The sequence below is a fragment of the Homalodisca vitripennis genome, chromosome X (assembly GCF_021130785.1).
Source record: "Homalodisca vitripennis isolate AUS2020 chromosome X, UT_GWSS_2.1, whole genome shotgun sequence".
In the NCBI taxonomy this organism is placed as follows: domain Eukaryota; kingdom Metazoa; phylum Arthropoda; class Insecta; order Hemiptera; family Cicadellidae; genus Homalodisca; species Homalodisca vitripennis.
Window position 1 is genome coordinate 54407302 of NC_060215.1, and position 27432 is coordinate 54434733.

The 27432-nt window shown below is 32.9% G+C and overlaps 1 protein-coding gene across 1 annotated transcript in view; it reads right to left on the reverse strand.

Moving 5' to 3' along the window:
• Positions 1 to 27432, reverse strand: part of LOC124369450 — a 109516-nt gene that overhangs the window by 17477 nt on the left and 64607 nt on the right. The window contains exons 4-7 of the mRNA XM_046827457.1: positions 24453 to 24680; positions 19536 to 19648; positions 16301 to 16417; positions 94 to 11176 (exon numbers count right to left, since the gene is read on the reverse strand). Of these exons, the coding sequence (XP_046683413.1) occupies positions 94 to 11176; positions 16301 to 16417; positions 19536 to 19648; positions 24453 to 24584 (11445 nt within the window). The 5' untranslated portion in view covers positions 24585 to 24680. The remainder of the gene's footprint in view (positions 1 to 93; positions 11177 to 16300; positions 16418 to 19535; positions 19649 to 24452; positions 24681 to 27432) is intronic.

Here is a 27432-nt window from a genome sequence, read left to right on the forward strand (position 1 = left end):
ACACAGGTATCGGTTTCATTAAATTCTTCATGTACCACAAATTGGGAGATACTGGGAATTTTTTCTAGTAAAATTTTATTATCCTCTAAACACTGTAAGACTTTCAGTCGATTGATCTTGAGTTATCGAGTGTTCGATTTCTAGTTCGTGAGAAACAGGTTTAATTTTGCATTCGTCTGATTCTTCTAAATCTTGTTGAACATTAGAGTGGATCTGTACACACGTATTGTCTTCTTTATAATCTTCATGTACCGTAATCTGAGGAACACTGTGAATCATTTCTAATACAATTTCAGAATTCTCTAACAATTTTGGATCTTCAGTTGATTGATCTTGAGTGATCGAGTGTTCGATTTCTAGTTCATAACCAACAGGTTTAACTTTGCACTCATCAGATTCATCTAAATCTTGTTGAGCATTAGATTGGGTCTGTACACACGTACTTTCTTCTTTGAAATCTTCATGTACCATAATTTGAGGGACACTGTGATTCATTTCCACTACAATTTCCTTATTCTCTAACACTGTAGGCTCTTCAGTGGATTGACCTGTAGTGATCAAATTTTCAGTTTCTAATTCGCAATCATCACGTTTAGCTTTGCAGTCGTCTGATTCATCTACATCCGGTTCGGTATCAGATCCGGTCTGAACACACGTATTGCCTTCTTCAATATCTTTATTTAGTATAATTTGAGGGACGCTATGAATCTTTTCAACTACAGTTTCATTATTCTGGGTAGAGTTTTTATTCGGCCGATCTGGAGTAAACGTTTGTTCAATATTTAATTCATAATCAACTGGATTAATTTTGAATTTGTCTGATTCATCTACATTTGGTTTAGCATTAGACTGGGTCAATACACATACAATGTCTTTTTTAACATCTTCATCAGTTATAATTTGAGATACACAATTAATATTACTTTCGGTACTTTCATTATTTTGCAGTGACATGAAATCTTTAGTGGACAGATTTTTAGCAATAGATTGATCAATTCTCAATTCTTCTTGAAAGGGTATGATGTCACCTGTATCTAAGTTTACCAGAGTGTTAGATGGGTTCTGGACACATTTATTGTCTATTTCTGAGAATTCCTGTTGTATAATATTAGGAACATCATAAATATGCTCTACAGTAACGTGAGCTATTTCTTTATTATGCGATAATATAGGGTCGTAAACCGAATCTTGAGTATTAATTTGGTCAATTCGTAATTCTTGTTTAATAGAGTTTTTGTCTGATATTTTTACTGCTTTGAAATCTTTTTCATCAACATATGCTATTTCGATATTCTGCAGTGGCGTTACATCGTTAGTCAATTGTTCTTGAGTAATTGATTGCCCAATTCCTAATTCTTCTACAGTGGGTTCAACATATAATTTATCTGATAATTCTATACTTTGTTGAGAAAGAGTCTGTGTTTCTAAAGTCATATTGGCAATTTTTGAGCTATCATATATTATGTTTCCAGAGACACTTTCAATCTTATCTACTGAATTTACGTTGTTGTGCAACTGCGTAGTCCCATCAGTCGAGTTATCTTGCGTACTCGGTTGCTTAATTCCTAATTCCTCTTCCACTTGGAGTTTATCAGGTACTTCTACAGCTTGTTGATAATTGAATTTGGTCTGTACACATGATTTGTCTACTTCAAACTCTTCATGTACACTAAATTGAGAGACGCGGTCTATCTTTTCTTCAGCAACTACATCACTCTGCAATAGCCTGATCTCGCTTGATGGTCGATCTTGAGAACTTGAGAAATCGAGAGTTCTTAATTCTTCTTTTACAGTTTGAAAACAATTATTTTCTGATACATGTACATATTGCTGAGAGTTACATTGCGTCTGTACAAATATACTGTCTACCTCGCGGTCTTTACATGTATTGTGAGGGGAACTTCCAGAATGTTGCAATGTAGTTTTGTTATCTTGCAACAATTTAACGTCATCAGTTAATTTATCTAGAATACTAGGTTGCTGAATTCCTAAATCTTTTTCACTGGGTTTATTATGGCATTGAAATAATATTCCTATAGATTGTTGAGTATTGGATTGGGACTCTACACATGCATTGTGTAATGCAGACTCTACACGCATCTCTTCAGGGAGAGTATTAATCTGTATTAATTCATTTTCGACGACAAGTGACAGATTAAAGTTATCAGTCGACTTAACGTTAGTGCTGGGCTGTCCAATTGCTAATTCCTTTTCGTCTGGTTTAATATTTAATATTTCAGCAGATTCTTGAGTTTTAGATTGTGTCTGTACTCTAATAATGGTTACATCAGAGTCTTCATGCTGTATGATTACAGGTACATTATCAATCCTCTCTATTGAAATTTCGTCATTTTGCAATGGTGTAGGTTCGTCAGTCGACTGGACTTGAATACTTGGTTGTTCACTTTCTAATTCTTCATAAACGGGTTTTACAAAACATTGATCTAACACTTCTACAAGCTGCTCAGCATTAGATGAGTCCTGTACACTGTTGTCTAATTCAAAATCTGCAAAAATAATTTGAGGAACACTATGAAACTTTTTTACTATAATTTCGTCACGCTGTGACGGCGTAGAGCCATTAGTTGACTGATCTTGAGCAATTGATTGCTCAGGTTCTGATTTCTGTTCAAGGGGCTTAAGTTTGCAATCACTTAGTATTACCATAGATTGTTGAGTTGTATATTGTGTCTGTAGGCTAATATTAATTTCTTCAGAAACTTCATGGTGTATAATTTCAGAGGTATTATCAATCTTCTCTAATAAAATTTGAACATTTTGAGACGGCGTTGTGCCATCAGTTGACTGAGCTTGAGTACTTGGTTGTTCAACTTCTGAATCTTCACTTAGTATAATTTTATGGACAGTATCAATAAACCCTACCTCAATCTTGTCATTATGTGACGGCGCAGGCTCGTAAGTCGACTGGAATTGAGTAAGTGATTGCCCTATTGTTAGATCTTCACTGGATTTAACGTATAATTCAACTGCCTCATCTAGAGGTTCATTAGTACTGGACAAGGCCTGCATATTAAAATTGGCTACTTCAGAAGTTTGCATAGTTTCAGGGACACTATAAATTATTTCTACTGCAATTTTGTCATCCGGCAACAGCATAAGGTGATTAGTTGCCTGATATTGTGTAGTAGACTTCTCAATTCCTAATTCATAATCAACGTGTTTAGTATAGCATTCCTCTGACACTTCTAGAGGGTGTGCAGTATTAGATGGGGCCTGTAAACATGTGTTATCTACCTCAAACATTTTACTTACAAATTGAGGAACACTATCGTTCTTTTCTACCACTATTTCGTCATTCTGCGACGGCGTAGAGTCATTTGTCGACTGATATTGAGTAACTGATTGTGTAATTTCCATTTTGTTTTCAAAGGGCTTAAGACAGGAATCGTCTAATATTTCGTTTGATTTTTTAGTTTCAGGTTGTGTCTCTACACCAATTGTAATTTCCTTAGAATTTTCAAATTGTATGTTTATAGGTATATTACCAATTTCATCTACTAAAGTTTCAACATTTTGTGATGACGTAGTGTCATTTGTTGATTGAATTTGATTATTTAATTGTTCAGTTTCTAATTCTTTTTCAACATGTTTAACAAGGCAGCCATCTAATAATTCAGCAGCCTGTTGAGTATTTGAGTGGGTCTGTACACACGCATTATCAACTTCAGAATCTACATTTAGTAACATTTTATGAAAGTTATCGACGTTTCCTAAAGCCAAATCGTTATTTTGTGATGGCTTAGGCCTTATATCCGACTGATCTTGAATAATTGAGTGGTCAATTGTTAACTCTTCTTCAGTGGATTGAACGTAGCATGTATCTTTTAGTTCTGGCATTTCAGTATCGTATGTGTTGTTTATAATCATATTAGCTACTTCAGAGTTTAAATTTTGTATATTTTCAGGGAAAATATCCATCTTTTCTCCTGCAATTTCAACATTCGGCATTGGCATAAGATCTTCATTGAATTGATATTGTGTACTTGTTTGCTTAATTCTAGGTTCTTCTTTAACGGGGTTAACATAGCATTTGTCTAGCTCCTCTATAGGTATTTGAGTATTCAATGGGATCTGTATGCATGTATTGTCCATTTCAGAATCTTCAGTTATAATTAGAGAGATACTATCAATATTTTCCACCACAATTTCGTCCTTTTCTGACGAAGTAGGGTCGTCAGTCAATTGAACTTCAGTAATTGGTTGCTCAACTCCTAATTCTCTTTCTACGGATTTAAAAACTTTGTTATCCAACAATTCAACTACTTCTTCAGTATTTGATTGCGCCTGTACACATGTATTCTTTACAGTATCAATATCTCCTACTCCATTTTCGACATTCTGTACCAGCGTAATCTCATCAGTTGTCTGATTTTTTAGAGCTTCCGATTGTTTCTGTACATTAATATTAGTTTCTTCAGAGTCTTCATGTTGAATAGTTTCAGGCACCGTATCAATTTTATCTACTGAAATTTCTTCGTTTTGAGATAGTATAGGGTCATCTGCCCTTTGAACTTGAGTACTTGGTTGCTCGCTACCTAATTCTTTTTTACATGGTTTAACATAGCATTTGTTTGATACTTCTGCAAGTTCAATATTATTACTTACGGTCAGTTCACATGTATTGTTTACTTCACTGTATTCACGGAGCATAATTTGAGAGACAATATCAATCTTTTCTACTTCAGTTTTATCAGTCTGCAACAGCGTGGGGTCTACACTCGACTGATATCGAATACTTGGCAGCATAATTCGTAATTCCTCTTCATCAGATTTAACATAAGATTCTTCTAACGATTCTCCTTGCTGTAGATTATCAGATGTGAGCAGTATATTAATTTTGGTTACTTCAGAGTCTTCAAATTGTATAACATCAGATATAATGTGTGTTACTTCTACAGGTTGTCGCGTATTAGGTTGGGACTGTATTCTCATATTGGCTACTTCATGTTCTTCATATTGTATAGTTATAGGAGCACTATCTGTCATTTCTACTGCTATTCCATCATTCTGATATTGAATACTTGGTGTCACAATTTGTAATTCCTCTTCAAAAGATTTAAAATAGCATTTATCTAACTCTTTTTTGGGTGTTTGAGTATTCAATGTTGTCAGTACATATTTATTGTCCACTTCAGAATCGTCATTTATAATTTGAGAGACAAACCCAATATTGTGTCCTGCAGGTTGTGCAGGAGATGTGGCCTCTATACATATATTGGATTCTTCTGAGCCTTGTTGTATAATCTCAGGTTTACTATCAATCTCTCCTTCTTTAATTTTGTCATTTTGTAACGATATAAGGTCGGGAAACGATATATCTTTTGATTGGTTTCTTATTTCTTTATTAAACGGTCTAAAGCATTTGTCTGATAATTCAAAAGCTTCTTGAGATTTATTTTGGACATCTATACTAATATTGGGTACAAGATAATTTTCAGGTGTTTCAATTTGTGGGACACTATCAGTATTCGGTATAGCAGTGTCAGTGCATACTAAACTAGTGTGTGCTATTTCATTATGCTGTAATGACATATGATAGTTATTCGACTGATCTTGTGTATTCATTTGCTCAATATTAGTACGAGTCTGAAAACACTCACTGTCTACATTAGACTCTTCATGTAGTATAACTGGCATGGCACTATCATTTTTTTCTCCTGCAGTGTCCTTTATCGACTGATCCTGAGTAATTGATTGTTCGTTTCCTATTGCTTTTTCAACGGGTTGAACTATGGTTATTACTTTTACAGCTTGCTCTACACACGTATTGTCTAATACACGGTCTTCTAGAAGCATCATTTGAGGGACAACATCAATCAAAACAGCAATTTTATCACCCTGCAAAGTCTTAGGGTCATCAATAGAGAGATCTTTAGTATTTTCTTGCTCATTTCGTAATCCTTCTTCAACGGATTTAACATAGTTTTTATCTATTAATTCTATTGGTTCTTGAATATTAGATTGTGACTGGATACTTATATTGTCTACCTCAGAGTCTACATTTTGTACAGTTCCAGGCACACTATTAATCCTTTCTTCTCCTATTTCCAGCGTAAGGTCGTTATTTGTCTCATCAACCCTTTCTAATGCTTTTGCAACAATAAGTGATGACATAGAGTTATCAGTCGACTTAACTTGAAAACTGGACTGTCCAATTGCTAATTCCTTTTCATCTGGTTTAATATTTAATATTTCAGCAGATTTTTGAGTTTTAGATTGTGTCTGTACACTAATAATGGTTACATCAGAGTCTTCATGCTGTATGATTACAGGTACATTATCAATCCTCTCTATTGAAATTTCGTCATTTTGCAATGGTGTAGGTTCGTCAGTCGACTGGACTTGAATACTTGGTTGTTCACTTTCTAATTCTTCATAAACGGGTTTTACAAAACATTGATCTAACACTTCTACAAGCTGCTCAGCATTAGATGAGTCCTGTACACTGTTGTCTAATTCAAAATCTGCAAAAATAATTTGAGGAACACTATGAAACTTTTTCACTATAATTTCGTCACGCTGTAACGGCGTAGAGCCATTAGTTGACTGATCTTGAGCAATTGATTGCTCAGGTTCTGATTTCTGTACAAGGGGCTTAAGTTTGCAATCACTTAGTATTACCATAGATTGTTGAGTTGTATATTGTGTCTGTAGGCTAATATTAATTTCTTCAGAAACTTCATGCTGTACAATATCAGAGGTATTATCAATCTTCTCTACTAAAAGTTGAACATTTTGTAACGGCGTTGTGCCATCAGTTGACTGAGCTTGAGTACTTGGTTGTTCAACTTCTAACTCTTTAACATGGCAATACTCTAATAATTCGACAGCCTGTTCGGTATTTGAATCTGTCTTTACACGTGAATTGTCCACTTCTGAATTTTCATTTAGTATAGTTTCATGGATACTATCAATATATCCAACAGCGCTTTTGTCATGCTGTAACGGCAGATGTTCGTCTGTAGACGGAATATGAGTGTTCCTATGCTCGTTTTCTAAATTTTGAACGAAATTTCTTTCTATGGTGGTTTCCATTTCGGTCTTTTGCAACGGCGTATGTTCTGTCAACTCATCTTCAGTAATTGGTTTATTTTGTGGTGACTTAACATCTTTTCGTTCATTGTTTTCAGCAATAATATGGTTTTGTGCTTTTAGATCAGTCTTTTTAAACGTTTTATGTATTTCTTTATTGGTTATATTCCCATCTTTAACTTGAATATCGGATGACTTGTTACTATGCAGTGTCGTATTTAGTTCAAACTCATATATTGCCGATTCATCTTCAGCTTGTTGTGTCTTAGAATAGGTCTGTTTACACGAGGTCTCTTCAGAATTTTCATGTGGTGTAATTTGAGAGCCACTGTTAACGTTTTCAGCAATAGTGTTTATTGTTTTGTTTTCATGTATTGGTTGTGAATGATCAGATGATTGATCTGGACCATTTACTGATTCTTTTCCTGATACTTCTTCAGATACTTTAATATAACAATTGGCTTTGCTCTTATCGTCCTCTTCTTCTAAAATTATGGATTCAGGAAGACATGTTGTCAAAATATTATTGTTTGGTATACCTTCATTTTTATGAGTATCAATTGCGATTAGTTCTTCTTTTTCTTCGAACTTTGATTGTATTAGTATTGTTTGATCATTTCCTTTTAAAGTTTCAATTTTTTCACTGTGCATTATGTTTCTGTAAATATTTTGACTGTCAGATAAAATGTTTTCTTCTTGTTTGACACCTACTTCATTTTTTTCGGTCTTAGTTATATGTTCTGTTGCATTATGTGATTGAACTTCCGAATCATTATGAAATATATCTACCACTCTAGATGTTATTTCAACATTGTGTAATATAGGGCAGTCGTCTGTCGAGTTATCTTTACTAAATAAATCAATTCTCAATGTATCACTGCAAGTTGGAATATCTTCAGTATTGATATTGTGATCAATTTTGTTACAAGAAAAGGTTGTTTTGTCATCGTCATTTAATTGAGCCGATTGACAATTTATTTCTTCATTTTTAATGAAAATTTCACCTTTATACGTTGTTTCTTTATAATATTCAGAAATAATGTTGTCTATATCGTCATGACAGGAAATAGAACTTTCTGATGTTGTGTTAATGGAACAAATGGATTCTTCAGTATGTGGTGGGTATGTTTCCCTCTCAGTTTCATTAGAATTTAATGACTTGTTAGCTTTAACAGGTTGATTAATATTTCTCATGAAATAATTATCTTGAATTTTCTTCGTATTGTTAATTTTCACTACAACAGGATTATTTCCCTCGGGACAAAACTTACTGCTTCCGGCATATCCGTCTACTCTGTTGGTTTTTATCTCTGTATTGTGCGTATTCAAGGATTCGAAAAACTTTTTATTTGTATCAACTAATCTTTTACATTTGACAGAAGCCATATTTCGTTCTCCAAAAGCCTGTGAGACGGAATTTTCCTCATTGTGTTGATTTTGTAACTGCTCTGCTGACCATGTATTTGATTTAGGGACACAATCAACTATCCCAACGTTTTCCTCGAGTATGTTTTTTGTCTCCAATAAATGAACGGATTTTGAAATGTTAATTTCTTCTAACTTAATGGTTTGCTCCCCATAATCTTTAGAGTCATAACTTGACTCATGAACGGTTCCCATCGGCTCCACATTAGTGTTTTTACAATCAATATTTGTATTAGTTGATTCATGTTTGCCACAAGCCTGAACAGATATATCATGTGGTTCACTGGTTGGATTTTGAAAATGAGTTTTTCCGACAAGAACATTTCCTAAAGATTCATTTGACGTAAGTTCTTTATTTTCGTTATGTTCTGTGCCTGCTTTAGTAATTTGATTTAATGATTTGGGCTCTACAAGCATTGGTTGTGACTTCTCCTGTGACGATTCATCTAATACTATGTTTATGTTACATTTGTCTGTTGCATCATCTACATCACTTATGTCTGATATTGAGTTCCTTAATCTTCTAGTTGGAGGCTGGAAATCAAAGTATACTCCTTCTGTTAGTCCTGGTGGTTGTACGGTAAGTTCGTGTAGTTCAGCATAATGTTTAGAGACAACTATAGCTGGCTCGGCTCTAAACACATGGTCTGTCAAAGGAACTATTTTATTAATGGAGTCATCAGTACACACTGGATTATGATGAGGTTTTGAAATACTAAACCGAACTGGTGAATATAAGACCTTATTTTTAGTATGGCTGTTCACACCTTTCTCAAACAGTTCTATCTTAGATTTTATAGTTGAGAGAGACTCATCACTGGCACCAATTGATTTAAGATACTCAATATGAAGTTTGTCAACATATTCAGAATCATGTTTTACTTTATTCGTGTTAGGATCATTTGGCAAAGAAATGTCACCGGAAAATAATCCTGCACTGCGGTTTTCTTTAAATTGTTTTTCTACGCCGTTTTGTTCAGTTACAGAAACATTCTCTAATTTGATTTCTCTATGTAAGTTAGTTTCAAATTGTGCAATTATTTTCTCAACAAGTTTACTTGAAGCGGTTAATGTCTTACCTATTTTGGCTTGGTTCTGCGTCTTAAAAATCGATTTCATGTTTGAGTCCCATAATAAAGAAGGTTTATTTACATCAATTAACTTAGTACCGGTTTCCATAGTATTGCACATTTCAGAATAATCGGATAGCAGTTTATCATCTGAAACTTTTTCGATTTCATGTGGTATATCACAAGTTTTCTTTTCTTTTGTTAACTCTTCATCATTAATAATTACGTTTGTGTTAGTTAATTTATTTTCTCCAAAAAAATCCAACGAATCGTTTCTTTCTTCAAATTTTGTATAACTAATAAGTTTGATTTCAGATTCCATTTGATCTCTTGATGCAATAGGGCCACTCATTGTTATATCACTTCCATCAACAGTCAAGAAATCATCATAATTATTATTACCCTCGATTAAATCATTACAATCAGTCTGACTTATGGATGAAAAACTCGATCTCCTTCTTGGAGATTTTGTGTTACCCTCTGTTTTAAAACATTTTCTAGCCAGGGAGGCTGAGTGACAAGTCAAGGAGTCTTGTGATTCTTTTCGACTTCTAGTTACTATTTCAGCTTCTTCTGTGGTTTTATCACTTCCGTTATCAGTTTTAATGTCATCATTTACAAAGCTTAAAGATACACTACGACACCTTTGTGGGTATGTAATAGTTGTTACTGTAGGGGAAGTACATGTTGAGGAAACAAATACATCATCATCATCTTCAATAGAAGGGTATTGTATTATAGCTTGTTTGACTGTAGTATTATGTACGGAACTATTCTCGACTTTAGTAGATTGCAAAATATGCCCAGCTCCTGAAATAATGTCTAAACTAGTCTGTCTAGGACAATGTTTTAATAAGTAGTCACAGACTGAAACAATTCTTTTGCATTTTTCTTGAAATATGCTTGGCTGAAATTCTAACATGGCTTGCGAAGCAGCATCAGATACTCTCTTAACCTGAAATTTAGGGGGTTTTAAAATGATATATTTCAAAGAATCAGGTTTAACGTTTGCCCACTTTGGTTTCTCCCTTTTCTTTTTTTTCAGTCTTGGGCTAATACTTCTTCTAGAATGACTATTTCTAGAATCGATACTAAGAGCAGGAGAGGGAGGTGTGTCTATTGGAGGTTCGGAAATAAATGGTGGACCTGGAGCGGGAAAGTTAGGAGGTGGTGGAGTGGTACAGTTTGTATTGTCATCCGGTATTTTCAACAGTTGTCCATCTTCTGTCAAATACATTTTTTCCGTTACAAAGTCAACAATCCTGCATTTAACCTTAGCGTTTTTCTTCTTGTTTTGCAATTCTTTTTGCCTTCTGTCTTCATCTTCTGTGTACCATTCGATAGAATTAAACCTCTTCTTTGGCATCTGCTCGGAAATGTCATCAACACTAATAATAAATGGAGATCCCGGAATTATGTAGCCATGTCTACTTATGGACAGTTCGTGATGCCCTACGCTCTTCGGTTGGTAGCTCACTCTAAGATACTCATCTGTTATCCGGTATTCTATAGGAATCGAGAATTCCTCTGTACTGTCCATGGAGCCATTTTGTGTTACTAGAGCTGATCCGAAATCTTCACCTGGACCTCTTATTTCTATGTGTATGTCCAACAGACTGCTTCCATCCCTAGAATAAAAAAGAATTTGTAAGCACAAGTTCAGCAAAGTTTCTTGAGTAATCAATTGACAATGAATATTTACGTATTAATTGTACTGATTATTTAAATGCATAATATGACAATTATAATAAATGTATACATATATTTATAAAAGTAGATAATATCATGGCTATCCTAGTTAACTTTTAAGGAAAACAGAATATCAAGGAAAATTTCTGTTTAAAATACCAAAAAATCAATCTAAAAAAAGAGAAAATGTTTTAATAACCGATGAAAAACCCATTACAATATAATCCAAAATCTCTTTAAAAAGAATGAAAAACTTCTGTCAAAATAGTTGTTAAGTCTGATAGAAAATAAATTATGTGTTTAATACAAATTATGTTTCGAATAATACAATTCTGAGAAAGTGTTTGTTGGTATTGATTTAGCGTAACTCCAACTTGACAGAGACTTTATAAATTGCAAGGGGACGGTGATAGTACACAATTGCTTTGTGTTCGACCTACCTGCTCACCTTAATAGACGGACAGCAACAGATACACTGTGTCTGATACACATTCTCGCCCTGGTACACAGTTGCAGTTCGCAGCAGCATTGTAGTCCTACATACCCACCCACCTCAATGGTCAGAAGGATCAACAGTTGCATTGCATCCTCTTTAGTAAATCATCATGTATACATAAAAAGTTAAGTTAATAGATAATTACCAAAACAAAGGAAGATAATTTTTCCAGCTGAAATTTCAGCATCTTTTTATTTATTGGAGATTATATATGTGTTAAGTTAGATGCTAAAATTATTTATTTCAGTGGGTATTCTCTGCTATGACGATTGCACCAATGTGAACAGTTACAAATATAAAAATGAAACTTGCGGAATACTTCTAGGCTCATAAAACGTCCTTTTTTATAAATTAGTCAATAGTGAAATATTTTAGACAATACTAGGGAGAAAAAACACTTGTTTGAAAACACGTACGCGAAAAGGTTTTTGACACAGAGGATTGGATTTGGCTCTTAATAATTTATAGATGAAACAGAGTATGTGTAAGTTTATTTTTTCAATGTTAACTCCAGCACCCAGAGCTGTAGCTTCTTTTATTTATTAATTATTAAGGACCAGATTGGACCTCTTGAAATCGTGACGTCTGTCCGTCCGTCTGTGTGATAACTCTCGATATGAAGGTCCTAGAGACTTCAAACTTGGAATATAGGTCCAAAGAATAACCACTTTGAATGTAAAATCAATAGGTTTCGTTGATTGCACATATAACAAATTGAGCTCTAATTCAGATACATTTTAACCAGCATCGATAAATAAATTTTTTCCTACATCGTTCAGTTTCCCCATTTGAATTTGGAAGTTTTCAAAGTTTAACGTATCCAAGCCATAAATTCGCTTGCACTTTAAAATACATTTAAAGTTAGGCAGAGCCTTTAACAAGTTTGAAACGCTTTGAGCAAAGGCGCATTTTTTCAACTGCCAAGTGTTTGATAAGTATGTCTCCTGTGAACGCAAGCTTTAATGAAAAAAACGCCATTTATCTACAAATTCGGTAGTTTTATCTTCCTCTTATTTCACATGAGTGAATGTCTCGTCCGTCGCTAAGGCAAATTAAAAATTCGTGACAATTTTTATAGAATACAGACACTTGCATAATCAACATTTACAAGCAATTGGTAGCTAGTTTGCATGATTCTCTAAATTTTATCTTTGCAATGATGCAAGTCGCTCGGTTTACAGCCTTCCAAATTAACTGAATTAAAAATATGGTTTAAAAATTAGCCAATTTGACATCCATGACTTAAAAGTGAACCACTTAATAAGGGAAGTAAACCTTAAATGATATTGGACTCTAGATTGCTAAGCAATACGAGATGTTTAACGCAGTCGAATGCACATAGATAAGTCGAAAAAACACATCCGAATTTTTCGTTTAAAAGCTAATTGTATTCAAAAAGAAACTAAAGCATTCGTAGCATTTTTTAGTTAAGTTCATTTGAAGTTTTGGATATGAGCTGCTCAATGCTTAATTTCTAGGTCACTTGGGTGACTGATGGACGAGGCCTCTGCTCAAAAGCCACAAAGAAATGGGGAGATTTATATTTCGCAATGACGTGCTAACTCAACTTACTATCCAATACTCGATTCATAATTTTATTTTGGAATTTTTTCTCTATGGTGTTAATGATGCCCCAATAGTGTTTGAAAGAACTAATAGATTTAATTGCTTTGCAGGATCTTGCGATTTATTCACTTTACTGTAATTTGTTTTGTAGTTCTGGAGAAACCGTTGAAATTGTTAATTTGTTTTGTAAACTTAGCAAAGAACTGAATTTATCTTTCAAACCAAGATTCGTTTATTAATCTATTTTTTACTTTTATGGAAAAATTTGATAGCTTTAGACCGTAGAGATGTATATGAATATCTATTTATGCAGTTGCTTGAAATGTTGAACCTTGCTGGTTAAAAAAGTTTATAAAGCTCCACTCTTTTTTTTTAAAAAAAGAGCGAGATTTTCTGCCATAGTATCTTTCTTAATACACGTTTTGGGCTACCATTTAAACCTACTTATTATAGCTTATAAGACATAGAGTACTGAAATCGCAGTATTAATAAAAATCGAGTTTACAATGTGAAAATTGGAAATTATGTTTCCATAGCCACCCGGACCTTTCCCAACTCATTAGATTCAAATAGTGTAAAAAGTGCATATAATTGTATGGATTTTTGCGCAAACCATACATATTTTTTATTTGAGATATTTTGGATTAAACATATAACTGAAGCAATAAAATTATTCATGTCATATTTAAACAACCAGTGAAATATTTTTAAGGAGAATATTCATGATAAACTCTTAAATCCCTTAATTGAGGATTTTAACGCAATATATGTACAACTGTAGTAAATCACAATGTGAAGTGTTCGAATTTTCACAAACGTAGAAAACATTTTTGTATAATATTAAAATTGCTCTTTCGAGTCTACATCATATTTAAAAAGTTTTATGTAAGACCGAAATTAAATTAATCAAGAGCCACGTTTTCGACGCTGAAAACACAGTGAGTGCAAATAACGTGGTGTTTACGAAAATTGTGTGGTTAATGAAGCTCAAGCGATGGTGGGGTCGTTGGGAGAGCGTTATTTTTAAATACCATTCTTGAAGTGAAATATATAGGAGATTTAGACACTCATATACTTGTCTTATATACTGTATCTGATAGTTTACGATTCCTAATCAAGCATTCTTACATCGCTGATCTGACAAGGAAATGATATTTTCTAATTTCACACAGAGAACTCAGTGGTAACCTAGCGAATATTTCTTCGTATAACTTTTTACTATTTTTCTAATAATGTAGTTGCGGAAATGGTTAACTATCACTTCAATAAAAATAAAATCAACGTGGTTTTAATTTATAGTGAATCATGAAGAAATTACACATAAAACAGTGCGACTATTTAACCACGCCCACCCCGAGAGGCTTGTTCGTACAGCATATATGCGACAAGTAACAGCGACAAATACTTTTCTCAAAAGCGTGTAAGTAACAATTTTTGTGATTATAATGGTAATATTTGAGAATTTATAAAACATGTTTTTGTTCTCTCAGGACAAGAACCTGAGATATCTCCCATTGCACCTAGTCCTAAGAGAACCTTTGTAGATGCTTCAGGAATGACAAGATATACAGGATACGTTAGGTTGGAGAAGGGGCCGCCTTTTGTCGAGATCCACGAGTGATAGCGGACACTATATCTCAGTTGTGTCACCTTGGGAAAAGGGGAGGCTAGCTCTGTACCAGCATTTCTAAGCAAAGCAGGCAGGGGTAGCACGCCCTTATGTTAGGGTAGTAACATTTAGTCAGCCGCAACAACTCCAACAGTAATCCTCCGCAGTAGACTAGACGTCTTGATCACCCAAAACTTCACCCCAACATCTCGAAAATCGCGGTTAGTGACATCAAAATGTTGCCCAGATTTAAGCGACACATCTATTTTTTCGAACCCATTGTAGGAACCCAAATGGGGTCATAAACATAAAAAATCCATTACATAGCTAAAATAGTGTATATTTTTAGAGGAATATAAGTTACCCATGCCTTAAAAACAATGAAACTACCACTTCATTTACACTGCTTTAATTTACAGTATGTATCCCCAGTTGATTCACCGCCTTTAAAAAACATCGGAACAAAAATTTCGGGCCAATAAGATAAAAATATAGGTAGATCACAAGAACACTAATTAAAGAATGGACGTGAACTTTTAAATTTATGTAATTTAACATCGCAATAATGGAAGGAAACGCCTCTGCATAAACGTGATGCACCATTCAGAATATACAGAAAACTTTAAAAAGTGATAACATCCACCTCAATAAAACAAAGTTACTAAATGAACTCAGTGAATATAGTCGCAATCACCGGTAGTAATTTTGTAATTACCAGCTCTTCTTCCTGGAATTACTTAAATAGACTCAACTGCCGTTATTGATCCTCTGTATGAATCTCACCGATTTCTCATTCTATATCTCCAGAAGACGAATGTGCAGGAGTTATGCTTGATCATATCGTTGGCTTTTAATTATGAAAGTTTAATTAATGTCACAAGATTATTACAAACTATTATTATCCAAACTACACAAATTGAATCTGATGATTACTCCATCACAATATTACAGCAAGACGATTTGCCTCCGCATTTTATTACAATAATAAGTTTTATTGGCTCGTGAGTTATCAAGAAGATGCATCGGCCGCCACGTCACTCCGTGGTGCTCTTGGATGGGAGAGGCAATCGTCTTATATAGCCGCAGGTGAATTATTCTTGTGAGAATATAGGGCAAAGTGTGTGTGTACAAAATTTTCACTATTCAAGCCCTGATATGAAATTTTTCTACATTTTTAGATTATATTACGCCGAAACAGATACATTAAGACTTTTTTTAGATTTGATAGTTATACCAGAAATGTTGAGATATGTAAGAGCGAAATTTGTTAGCCGATTTTAATCTGATAAACTAAAACATTGGTTACGGGTATAATAAAGTAAGGGGAAGAATAAGAGCAGTTTAAATTGGAGCATATAGGAGAGGAATGAGGAACAAAATGCGTGTTTTTACCTTGAGTAGATGTAAAATATTGCTTTATGGTTCCTACTACCCATAATAAGTCCCATGCCTCGAGCGATGTATTCATCGGCTATAAGCACTTCTGCATCACTTTCATCATCTACGGACCTGTAATAAAATAACACATAAAATATAACAATCGTGTTGTGTAATAAAAATACATTAAAACAGTAGTACTTCTTTTAAGACCACGTTATGTAAAAGAGTAAAGAGGAAAGCACGATTACTACCTAAATAGTTCTTAATTTGTTGGTTTTTGAAAGGGATTCTCACCACATCTAATCCATACCATCCTCATAATGAACAAGGGCCACCTCATCAGTCCAAAAAATCGTTTGAAGAGAATGTGTTCGCAGCAAATGAGGAACCTAAACTGTCAACAGTTGAACCTTTGGGGTTTGGGTGCAGGTGGGGTGGCAAGGCGATTATAAACACATTATCATATTGTCATCATATTATAGTTTTTAGGTATAACATCCCCCTAAACATCCTGTAAAATGAAGTGAATTGTTTTTACTGCTTACTACCTACTTAATTTGTTATTAATGACCACATACTATATAAAATCAACTAGGAACACATGTTTGAAACTCTTAGGTTTTATTTTACTGCTTATATGCTATTGCCATGTGTTATTTTGTAAAAGAAAATCAAGTTATGCAAAAGTTGATAGAGCAGGCAGGTGATGTTTATGGTACAAAATTATTCAAAACGTCTCGAAAGATTCGAAGACATCTACGAGGGTAATTTATTATCCTACATACAACCTCGGCTACTCTGTCTGTGCAAGCCCAGTTTCTACTCCCTGCAATGGTCATACTCAAACTCTTCCGATCCAAGAAATATAAGGTATTAGATAAGAATCTTTATATTTAGTCTAAGTAGATAAGTTTGAACTCTATCTGACAGATGCACAATATTATGCAAGATGTAGTTTTTTATCCTGAAATCTTTAATATCATAAAAGAAGGAATTATTTTCACACACACACACACACACACACACACACACACACACACACACACACACACAAGAAATTATTAGTGTTTTGTTATGTTTTTGGATTTTGAACTTTTTAATATATAAAAACAGAAAAGTGTTATAGATATAAGCTAACATTACACTTAGTTTTAGGGGCGTGTTTAAATGACTAGAAGGCCTGTAACCCTAAGACAGTTAGTCACCTAAAATGTTCTTATCAAGGGAACAAATATGGAAGTCAAAGTTTTAAGCCTTTCAAAAGAAGCTCAATTTTTAAATCTAAATAAATATATTAGGTTCACTAATACAATTATAGTTTTTTCTCGCAATTAAACATAAAAATTAATTCCAGAAATTAAAAATATAATTCACACAACAATACGAAATCGCTCTAGTTACTGACTTATATTATTAAAGAATTTTCCTGCTAAAGGCTAATTATTCGTAGTAGTAGTTACTCACAAGTTGCTGTTTGATCTTCAAAAAGAATTTTGTTAATGCCACCAAGTCTATTACAAATGACTAGGAGGCCTAATCGATGCACTTAACAGTCATAAAAGGTCGATGCAACTCAAACGGTAATATTGTAAATTTCAGTAATACTGTATCAAACCGTCCTAACCAAAGACAAGACCAGATGTGATTCAACAATGGGGAAAATTGAGAACAACAGTTCTTAAAATAGTTTGTCCTCATCTCTCGTATTTTAGGCATAGGGAAATTACTGTTTGAAATAGGAATTCCAGCATAAGCTCCGAAATATCATTACGTTAAGGATATGAAATTGCTCTGAAGCAAAAGATAACTATAGGTTTAATAGTAATTTACTTACCACATATTCCCATGGTAGATTTGTTTCTACTCTCTAAATATGTGATTTTCAACACACAAAGATAATTTGAGCAAGTACACTAAATCTTTTCCTGACAAGTTTGTATTCAATGAATACTCAAAACTTATTATGGTGTACAATTCTGCCTACAAGATTATGATTATGATTCGGTGTCAAGTTACTGGTATGAAACCAGATCATTCCAAAAGCATTTCTACGTACTCTTAGTTAAAAGAGTGGAGTAATCACAAAAATAGATCTGGCTAACTAAAAGAATAGTATTGCTGAATTTCCTGACGTATTTCAGTGTAACAAATTTTGCTTATAGCGATTATAAGAAACAGTTTATATGAAAATACACAATTTTAAAATATATTTGTTAGATTTGAATACGTACCTCTCAGCACCCTATTTAAATAATAATTTGTTACCCAGATAACTCGCCAGACTATACGAGGATTAGAGTCCTCCGCAGTAAAAACGTGTTTTTTTGGTAAAGGTAATAAAACCAGTATAATACCTATCATTTCAGTTACATTGTGACTAAATAATTTAGTGTTTTGAAAGACGTCTCATGTATCACACATACATACGACATTTGTATGTATACCTATTTATATACTATTGAAAGAATGAAGATCTTGCTTTCAAGTGTTCATGATTAGTAAAGATAAGTATACTCTCTCTAGATCCTCAAACGTAAGGATGATATTATCAAATCAAGTTTTATAAGAAAAGAACCATTTGAAAAGAAATATTTGATTTTCGATTGTAACTTTAAAAATGAATTTAACTATTTACAACCATTAATTCATATTAGCGTAACAATGATTGTGTACTAATTATGAAAATAATATATCTTCACTAATCCAATTTTGTAATTTCAGTACTCAAGCCCAGAATGTAGTATATGGGCATTTAAAATATTATTACATAATAGTACTTTTTATATTTCTTAAATACATAATTTAATATATTTTGGAGGGATTGAGTTAATAAACAAAAAAATATATGTTGTTGATTTTTATTTGTATTACACAAACTAACACTCATTGGATACTGCAAATGCTTTACACTTTAAAATAAAGACTGCTTCACTTTGTATATTACATAATTTAGATATATTTTGAAATTTTTAACACATAATAATAATCTTGCGTAGTATAATGCTGTTAAAATGATAAGATTTTGAGTTTCCCACGAATTAATATTGTGCATCTTAAGCACTAAATAATTAAATGACTAAACACATTTTATTGATGTCCCTGGAAGAAACTTTTCATAAAATCAGTAAATACGTGCGAGAGCGTTTAAACGTAAATTACGTAAAAAAATAGAAACGTTTCAAAGTAAAATTGGATCAAAGAGACTGTATCAGGGCGGAAAACAAGAAACAAGATAAACAAAAATTACCTGTTCAGATGTTTCTTGCAGACTGCCAGTTTCAGTGACTGCAAATATCGAAACAGGCGTTTCTCGATGTTAGGTGTCATCTCCGTTTTATTGAGGTCTACTTCTGAGAATGCCTGTGATATATATTATCGAATCAATTTATAGCAATGATTAACTAACTACCAGCGTATTTAGAAACAGTCATTCTTATATTATTTTCAGCTTCTTATTCTGAGATTTCAATACAAGCAGATTATCTACAATAATGTTATCTAACTTTGTCACTGTTATATAATGAACAATATATAAACACAATATTTGTGTAGTACAAAATTAAAATAATATTCAAAACGATCGCCGTGATTAATTTCCACTATTAGTTAAGGGTTAAGGGTTTAGTTAAGGGTTTAAAAATAACATGTACAGTTGCCAAACTGTACCACTGTAACTATACAGATTTTGAAGACGACAAATTGCCCGAACCTACCAGGCGTGGTAAATCTATAAAGTTATTTGTGGATCTAAAACAATTTAAGTTATTTTTAGATCGGTGATAGCCCAGGAAATATACATGCTTATTATTTGATCCACTAATTTTTAATCTGACTAATTTTGACCAAACAAAGAATTTACGAAAAATGTGTTTTTTGCACATGTGTCCTAAGTCTATTTGTAAAAACGTGTTTAAAAATACATTCAGTGCATGTAGAAGTCAAGGAACATATAATTTACACGATAGTGTTTGAAAGAATGTTTTTAAATACCCGTTTGTGAACTTAGCCGTCTTGAGGGACAGTATAAAAATAAGCAACACTTTCGTTATATGTAGACGCTTTCATGATGCAAGTCCTTGTTCACGTTTTTCACTGTTATAATCGAAGGAATAATTCTCAAAATTGTTAATATATTCGGTAATTGTGATCCAAATTCCATCTGTCAACATTTTATACATCTCTTGTATCTCAATTTCTTAGTAATACATGTAAAACTTTAAAACCAAATTGATAAAGAAATTAAATCAACTGATGGATGTTTTCAGTTTGTATTGTAATTTAAAGGTGTAGAACCAGAATACAGTTGGCTTTTGAACGAGTTGATATCTAAAAGTTGGATACCCTTTGAGGAAGTTATCGAATTCTAGATGACCAAAACACGACTTAATGGCACGTTTAGAAGTTTCGGTACTTAATTATCTAGAGATCCAATAAAACTATATACCAGCTCGAAAACTGTATAAGGGTTTTCATGTCAGGGCCAAATCATATTAAGATTAAACATGAGTACGCGCCACATATATCTCATTTTGAATTGCTCAGATCAGGAGAAAGTTCGTTCCAATACCTTAAGTATTAGTATGAAAGGAAAGACGAAGAATGTCTGCGTATTTTGTGATGAGTGTTTGACTGTTGAATTGCAATTATTTCATTTTCTCGCGTGAAATAAAATATTGTGTTCTAGTTATAGTGTTTTGTGAATATGCTTGAATATTATTTAAAATAACTTAGTTTTGTCAATCTTTCTAACTCAGGTATTATAGAAAGACTGTTTGAAAATCAATCTGGCACTGATACGAGTGGATTGATGGATATGGAGATGTTGTCTGAAGGTTTGAGCTTATATTTATCATGTAAATCTTGTAATGTTAATGTTGTTTTCGCCGAAACAAACATCAAAGGAATGGACACTAAAATATTGATACTGTGTGAATAGTGTGATCCGAAAACTGTAGGATAATTTACTACTAGTAAAATTATTGATGGTTCACGTAATGTATAAGAGATTTATTTATGCAATGAGATCAATGGGTCAATATGGAATATGTCACCACCAGTAGAGAGAGAATACTCATAACATAAGTGGTTGGTCAGTTACTTAAGGCGTGTGAAGTTATGAAACAAGCTGTTTAGATTAAATATATGAAACAGAAGAAACTGAAACTCATAATATAACAGTATCTGGAGATGGCACCTGGATGAGGAGAGGTAAAAATTCATTACGCGGTGTATGCACTATAATCGAAGCGAACACCAGAAACGTTCTAGATCTGGACGTATTATCTTAATTTTGCCACGGTTGAACTAGTTGGAAAGGATCTAAAACTGAAGAACATTATAACAAATGGCATGAAAAACGTAAAGAAATTTGTACCAGAAACCACTTTGGATCAGCTGAAACGTGGACGTTGAAGAGATTAAAAGGGTTTCATCGCTTCGAGCAGAAAAACAGTATTACAAAACAAGTTATTGTAGCTATATAGGAGATGGTGACACAGTAATATATCCAGTAATATGTGACCGCAAACTACACGGACCTGATGTGACCATTGTAAAAGAAGAATATGTTGAGCACGTCCAAAAGAGAATGTCCAGTCGATTGAAAAAATTGAAAGAAAACATAAATCAACAGTTATAAGTGATGGAAAAAATGGAGGTAAAAATTACAAAACAGATTATTAATCAGTTGTGTGTAAAGTGTGGAAATATATTCAGAGGTAATTCAAATGATATAACTGGAATGAGGAAAGCTATTTGGGTTATATGGAATCATAAGGCACTGATGAAAAGCCGCTTCACCAGTTTTGTCCAAATATTCCGGATTCATGGTGTATATAACATAAGGCAATTTGTACAAGCACAGTTAACAGTTAATACAGAAATAGCACAGAAATACAATTACAGTTGAAATAATGGATTTCCTAAAGCCTGCATTTGATGATTTGTCCATACCTCAGTTACTAAGAAGATGTTTGAAAGGAAAAACGTAAAATGAAAATGAAAGCTACAACAGCGTTATATGGAACATTTACTTTAAAAGAGGATTTGCTGGGAAAAGATTGTTGAAATAGCTGCCTATGAACCTGCACTCATATTTAATGAAAGGAATGAAGCTTAAGGTAATTAAGGTCCTAGAGCTCTTAAAAATAGTTCCTTAAAAATATTTTGAATACACAATGGAACATTTTGACATTTTGAGAACAGGATACTTGGAGAGAAAGGCAAAATTGGGAACACTGGAAGTAAGGAGAGCAAGAAATTAAAACAACAGAAAGGCAAGGAGAAAGAAGGTGTTAAATATGCTGCTTTAAATGGTTGTAATGTAAATATTAATGTAATGAACAGGTGTTACCCGAAACTTGAGTTTTAGTTTATGGATTCCTTCGTAACTCAAAGACTAATAGTGCTATACATATCAAATTTTAGGAGTTATATAGCTGCAATTTGAATTACAATCATAGGAGTTAGTTAAAAAATATTCATGTAATTAAGAACACTTTAAAATAAAGTACCTACAATGTTTTTGTTTTCGTTAAAAAATCAATTAAAACATTAATTTATCTAAATAAATAATGAAAATATTTCATATTGTACAAGAATATAATTATATATTTCACTTATCACAAAGGCTTATAAAATTATTTAGAAAACCCGAACTCTTTTAATAAATTAAAAAACCTTTTTATATGAAACAAGTAAAATATTATTTTGATTTCTTCTAAAGTATTTTTAATAATACTAGGATTTGTGTTCAGCATAACTTAAAAGTAGCATTGAATTTGGTCTTTATTTGAGGTTACAGTAAAATATTTTATTGTGCATTGCAAAATTGTTGCTACTAACTGTATCGGCCTCCTTAAACTTTAAATCAACACTGACGACTAATTAAGTTAATACAACCTATGGGAGGTTTAGTATAAGAAAGTAAATGCGAGGTATTCAATAAGAAAGGACTATAAATAGGGACGTTGAAGAAGCTATGGTGAAGTGGGAACAGAAATATCAAAATTGCTGACATAGAAGGATGGTTGAAAAAGGAAAGTACAATATCTACTTGTTATAGTAATGATATATATGAAATAACTAGCAGTTACCCGTGGTTTCGCACGCAATTTCCATAGGCTTTTTACGTGTATGAGCACTTCTGGTTCCAGTGAATTATACTTGTATTTCCGACATCTATTTTGAGATTTTTTTGATATTACCATCATGAAAATATCTTAAAAATGTATATTTAATGGCCATTTTAGTTTATTCCGATCTTAGTATTTTTTGTTCCATAGTTGATTTGGCCTTGTTGCCCCAATCAAGAAACGATATACACACGCAGTTCTATAAAGCCTACTCCTGTCAAAAAACAATTAAGAATGGTTTTATAACGGTCTTAAAAACTTAACAAAAGCTATACAGTAACTTTGTGTTTGATATCTATACAGTTAAACCTATAATTTTACTAAAACTTCAAACTTATTAATTAATAATCATTGTTACTTCCTAGCTTATTCTATGGTTCAAAGACTATGAAAATATTTAAAACTGAAATTAGACTAATTAAACGTTTGATAGTTTTGTCGTAGTACAATGTTTACATAGAAACGTTGATTATATTTAAGAGGCTCTTTCAATTAATTAATAACACGGGAATGCACTAATACCTATATTAATCCCAGGGGCAAAAACATGTTCATTTAAACATTCAGTATAATCGGAAATAGTGCACGCATGGAAACGTAACAAACAAACTCACTTTTGCATTTAAAATATTAAGTGATAATGTGTTTGACAAAGGGGAATGCAGAAAAGAAAATAATTTTGGATTTGCAACCTGTTATAAGAGGAATGTTGGGAAGGAGGTACACTATAAGCTGGATGCACAAATTGCAAAGTTGACATTCACTACGCTTAAAAGTAAACAGTTTTTTAACTAAAAAGGTTAGTGTAGTGGATTGAAAAGAAAGTAAGTGCACAAGAGAGGCTCAGAACTTCAGGAACAGATCTAAAGACTGTGGGCTCATGACGAAAAAATGGTGTGGAGAAGAGGAAAAGATTTATGGACATTACTGAAAGAAGTTGTGACACCAGGCAAAGTAAAATTACTTTGGGATGGTTGAGTCCTTATGGGGTAGGAAAATGATTTATTCTAGGCAAAGGAAATACTTCTCACCGGTTGTAACAGGAGACATCTGTAGGCAAGTGCCTGTGCATGCCTGAACGTGTTCTTGTTGTGGCTGTCTTCCCAACCGTGGCAAGAAGAGGGACATGTGCGATGTATTACGTCACATAGTATAGTCCCCATCCCGCCACAGAGATGCTAGGTCAACCACTTCGCGGCCGGCACTTTGTTCTACCCACGACAACAGCCGGCGTCGCCGACGGAAGCGGGGGTCGAAACCTAATTCAGAAAAAAGAAGGATGTTATAATATATATTACTTACATTACGCAAAACATATCTTAGCTTTTTAAAATTGAGAATCATCTGGAGTGTCAGATGAATTAAATAATTATTTCAAAGTTAGCATGACACAGTATTTTTAATATAAATGTGAGCTAAACACTCCAATAAAGCTCATTCTCTTATTCAATTTGACATTCTTACTCGGATAGAAATCCTAATTAATTATGGTTCCGTTGAAGGTCACAAATTTATATAGGCAATACCGTTTTCTTGTGAAAGTTACACACTTAACAATTGTTACTGGTTAAATTATGAAGATTTATTAATATGGAGCGTTATTTAACTTAAGGCAACATTTTAATTGTTAAAAACCTTCTGTAAAAGTGAACTTTACCAGCACGATGTGTGAATTAGGTAATTGCATTTGGGCACCATAACAATTCATCACTCGCGGCGATTGAAAAACTAATCGATAAGTTCAATAGAACTGGGTTAGATGTGAAAAGACCAGTACGTCCCTGCATTGGCCAGGCAGTCGTAAATATCGCCTATTGACTACCATTGTTCACGACTATCTGTCAACCTCCATACGTCATCGTGGCCGGCGGACCATAAAACAGCGTTTTTAACTAAAGATCTGCATTTTCATGACTACAAGATTGAATTGACATAGGGCCTGAAACTAAGAGATAATCAATAAAGTCATGATGATGTTGATCGATTGTTGTAGAAAAATCAGGGTGATGGAAGAGATAACATTGTGTTGTAAATAAAGTCTTTTTCTAAGTCGCTTACCGCTTTGGTTCTCATACTTGTGTTAAAATGTTAAAATATATATAATGTTCTCTTCAACAGCCAATTTCCATATGTTTTTTGTTCTTGAAGTTAACATTTTCAGATATATATTTCGATCATTTATTGAGTTCTTCAAACGATTTTGCTGGTACATTAAGCAAATATTCTTCAAACTTCACCCTATAACATTTCGATTTGTACATGTAATTCGTAACATTTGATATTAAATACAGAGAAACCTCATAGGGAATATGCCTCTGAATCTTGGTAGTTGATGATTTGTACGGATTGTTATTACACGAGAATTTTCTCTAAAATGCATTAAAATCCACATAAATTACGTACGGATGAGGAAATTCCTATTGGTAATTGGTCAATTGTGTTGTCTGAGCTGGAAATGGCATAATAAGCTTACAAATCTCGTATTGCTTACAAATTGCCAAATGTTCTGCTAAATCTCCATATTTGTAGAAATGGCTTAAACATCTCCTACATAGCAAATTGGTAAGTTGATATGTCGGTAATTGAGAGAAAACAAGCCTACTTAAGTCAGTTATAAGAACTAAGTGAGACGTTTCTTCATTTTTTACAATTAGTAAATCGATTTCAGTTTATTTATCCACACAAGCATTTTTTAACCTTGATCTCTTTTGGTAAATCGATAATATGAATTCGTGTTCTATTAGGCTTAAAATTAATTTGATTATTTGTTTGTTTTCGATACGATAATACGATAACTGTTTGGTAATAAAATAATAAATACTGTATATTTCGCCTGATTTTATTGTAAAATACATTGGACAATTATGTGGTTCGCCGTTCACTGAAGTTTGTTCGTATTCGCATTCTAAGGATAAATATATTATACTATTTTTTACATATTCTAAGAATTTGTCTACCTAATTAAAAAATTTTCGGGTATAAAATTGACGCTAGAATAACAAAAAAATAAATTGCTTAATTACCCCATGCGTAGAGGATAAAACTTCACCATTAATACGATGTTCCAAGGGTTTTCTTTTATGTTATGAGTTTCATTTATTTTCTCTATAGTTTCAGACACAGTTTCATTACCTGTTTCAATAGATAATTTATCAGCGATTGATTAATTTTTTCATCATTAAATAAATTTAGATCTTTCTTATTTTCTTTAATGTTTTTCTATAATTCACGTAATTTTCTATACTATACATGTAATCGTAGTCATTAATTTGATTTTCTTTAACCCAGGATTGTAAATTATTCAGCTAATTCTCGCATTTTGTTTGGTTTTTCATATATCTTTTGGAAGTAAAACGCCTTGTATAAAATTAATTCAGTTTCAAAACTTCTTTTTTCAGTAGTGACATGTTATTTTTTCACGCTCCAATTACATAGGAAATAGTTTATTTGGGATTTTGAAAATTACTTATTTCTAAAACATTTTTTGGATTTCACCCCATATTGAGGTACACTGTAAGTAAATTTTACGAAAAAGTGCAAAAATATCTGAAGAAGAAAATTCGAAGGACTGGGTAAGCTCGTGAAATTGCAATCAGATTTAACATTTTTACTAAATTGTTCATTAGTTTTGCGAGAAGTTTCATTGGTTTTAAGAGAATTCGCAGGTTATAAAACGCCTGTCTGTCTATATTTTTTTATAAAAAGCTCATAAATTGGTTTAAGTTGTAGTTTTGCTTGTTTCTATGCATTATTAGAGTGTAAGTGTTTTATATGACACACACATATAAAGCTTGTAAAAAGACAACAATTTTGATACTTTTACAATTAAAATTAGAGTATAAAATAACGGAATAAATTTGTATTTATTTCTCTAGTTCAATACAACTTACTGAATTATTCATAAAATTATAAAATTAATTTTATAATAGATGCTTGTAATTTTGTGTATGGGTCTTCTTGTAAATTTAAGTAATTTATGTCTAACAGTGAAGTCCTGGACATAAATACAGG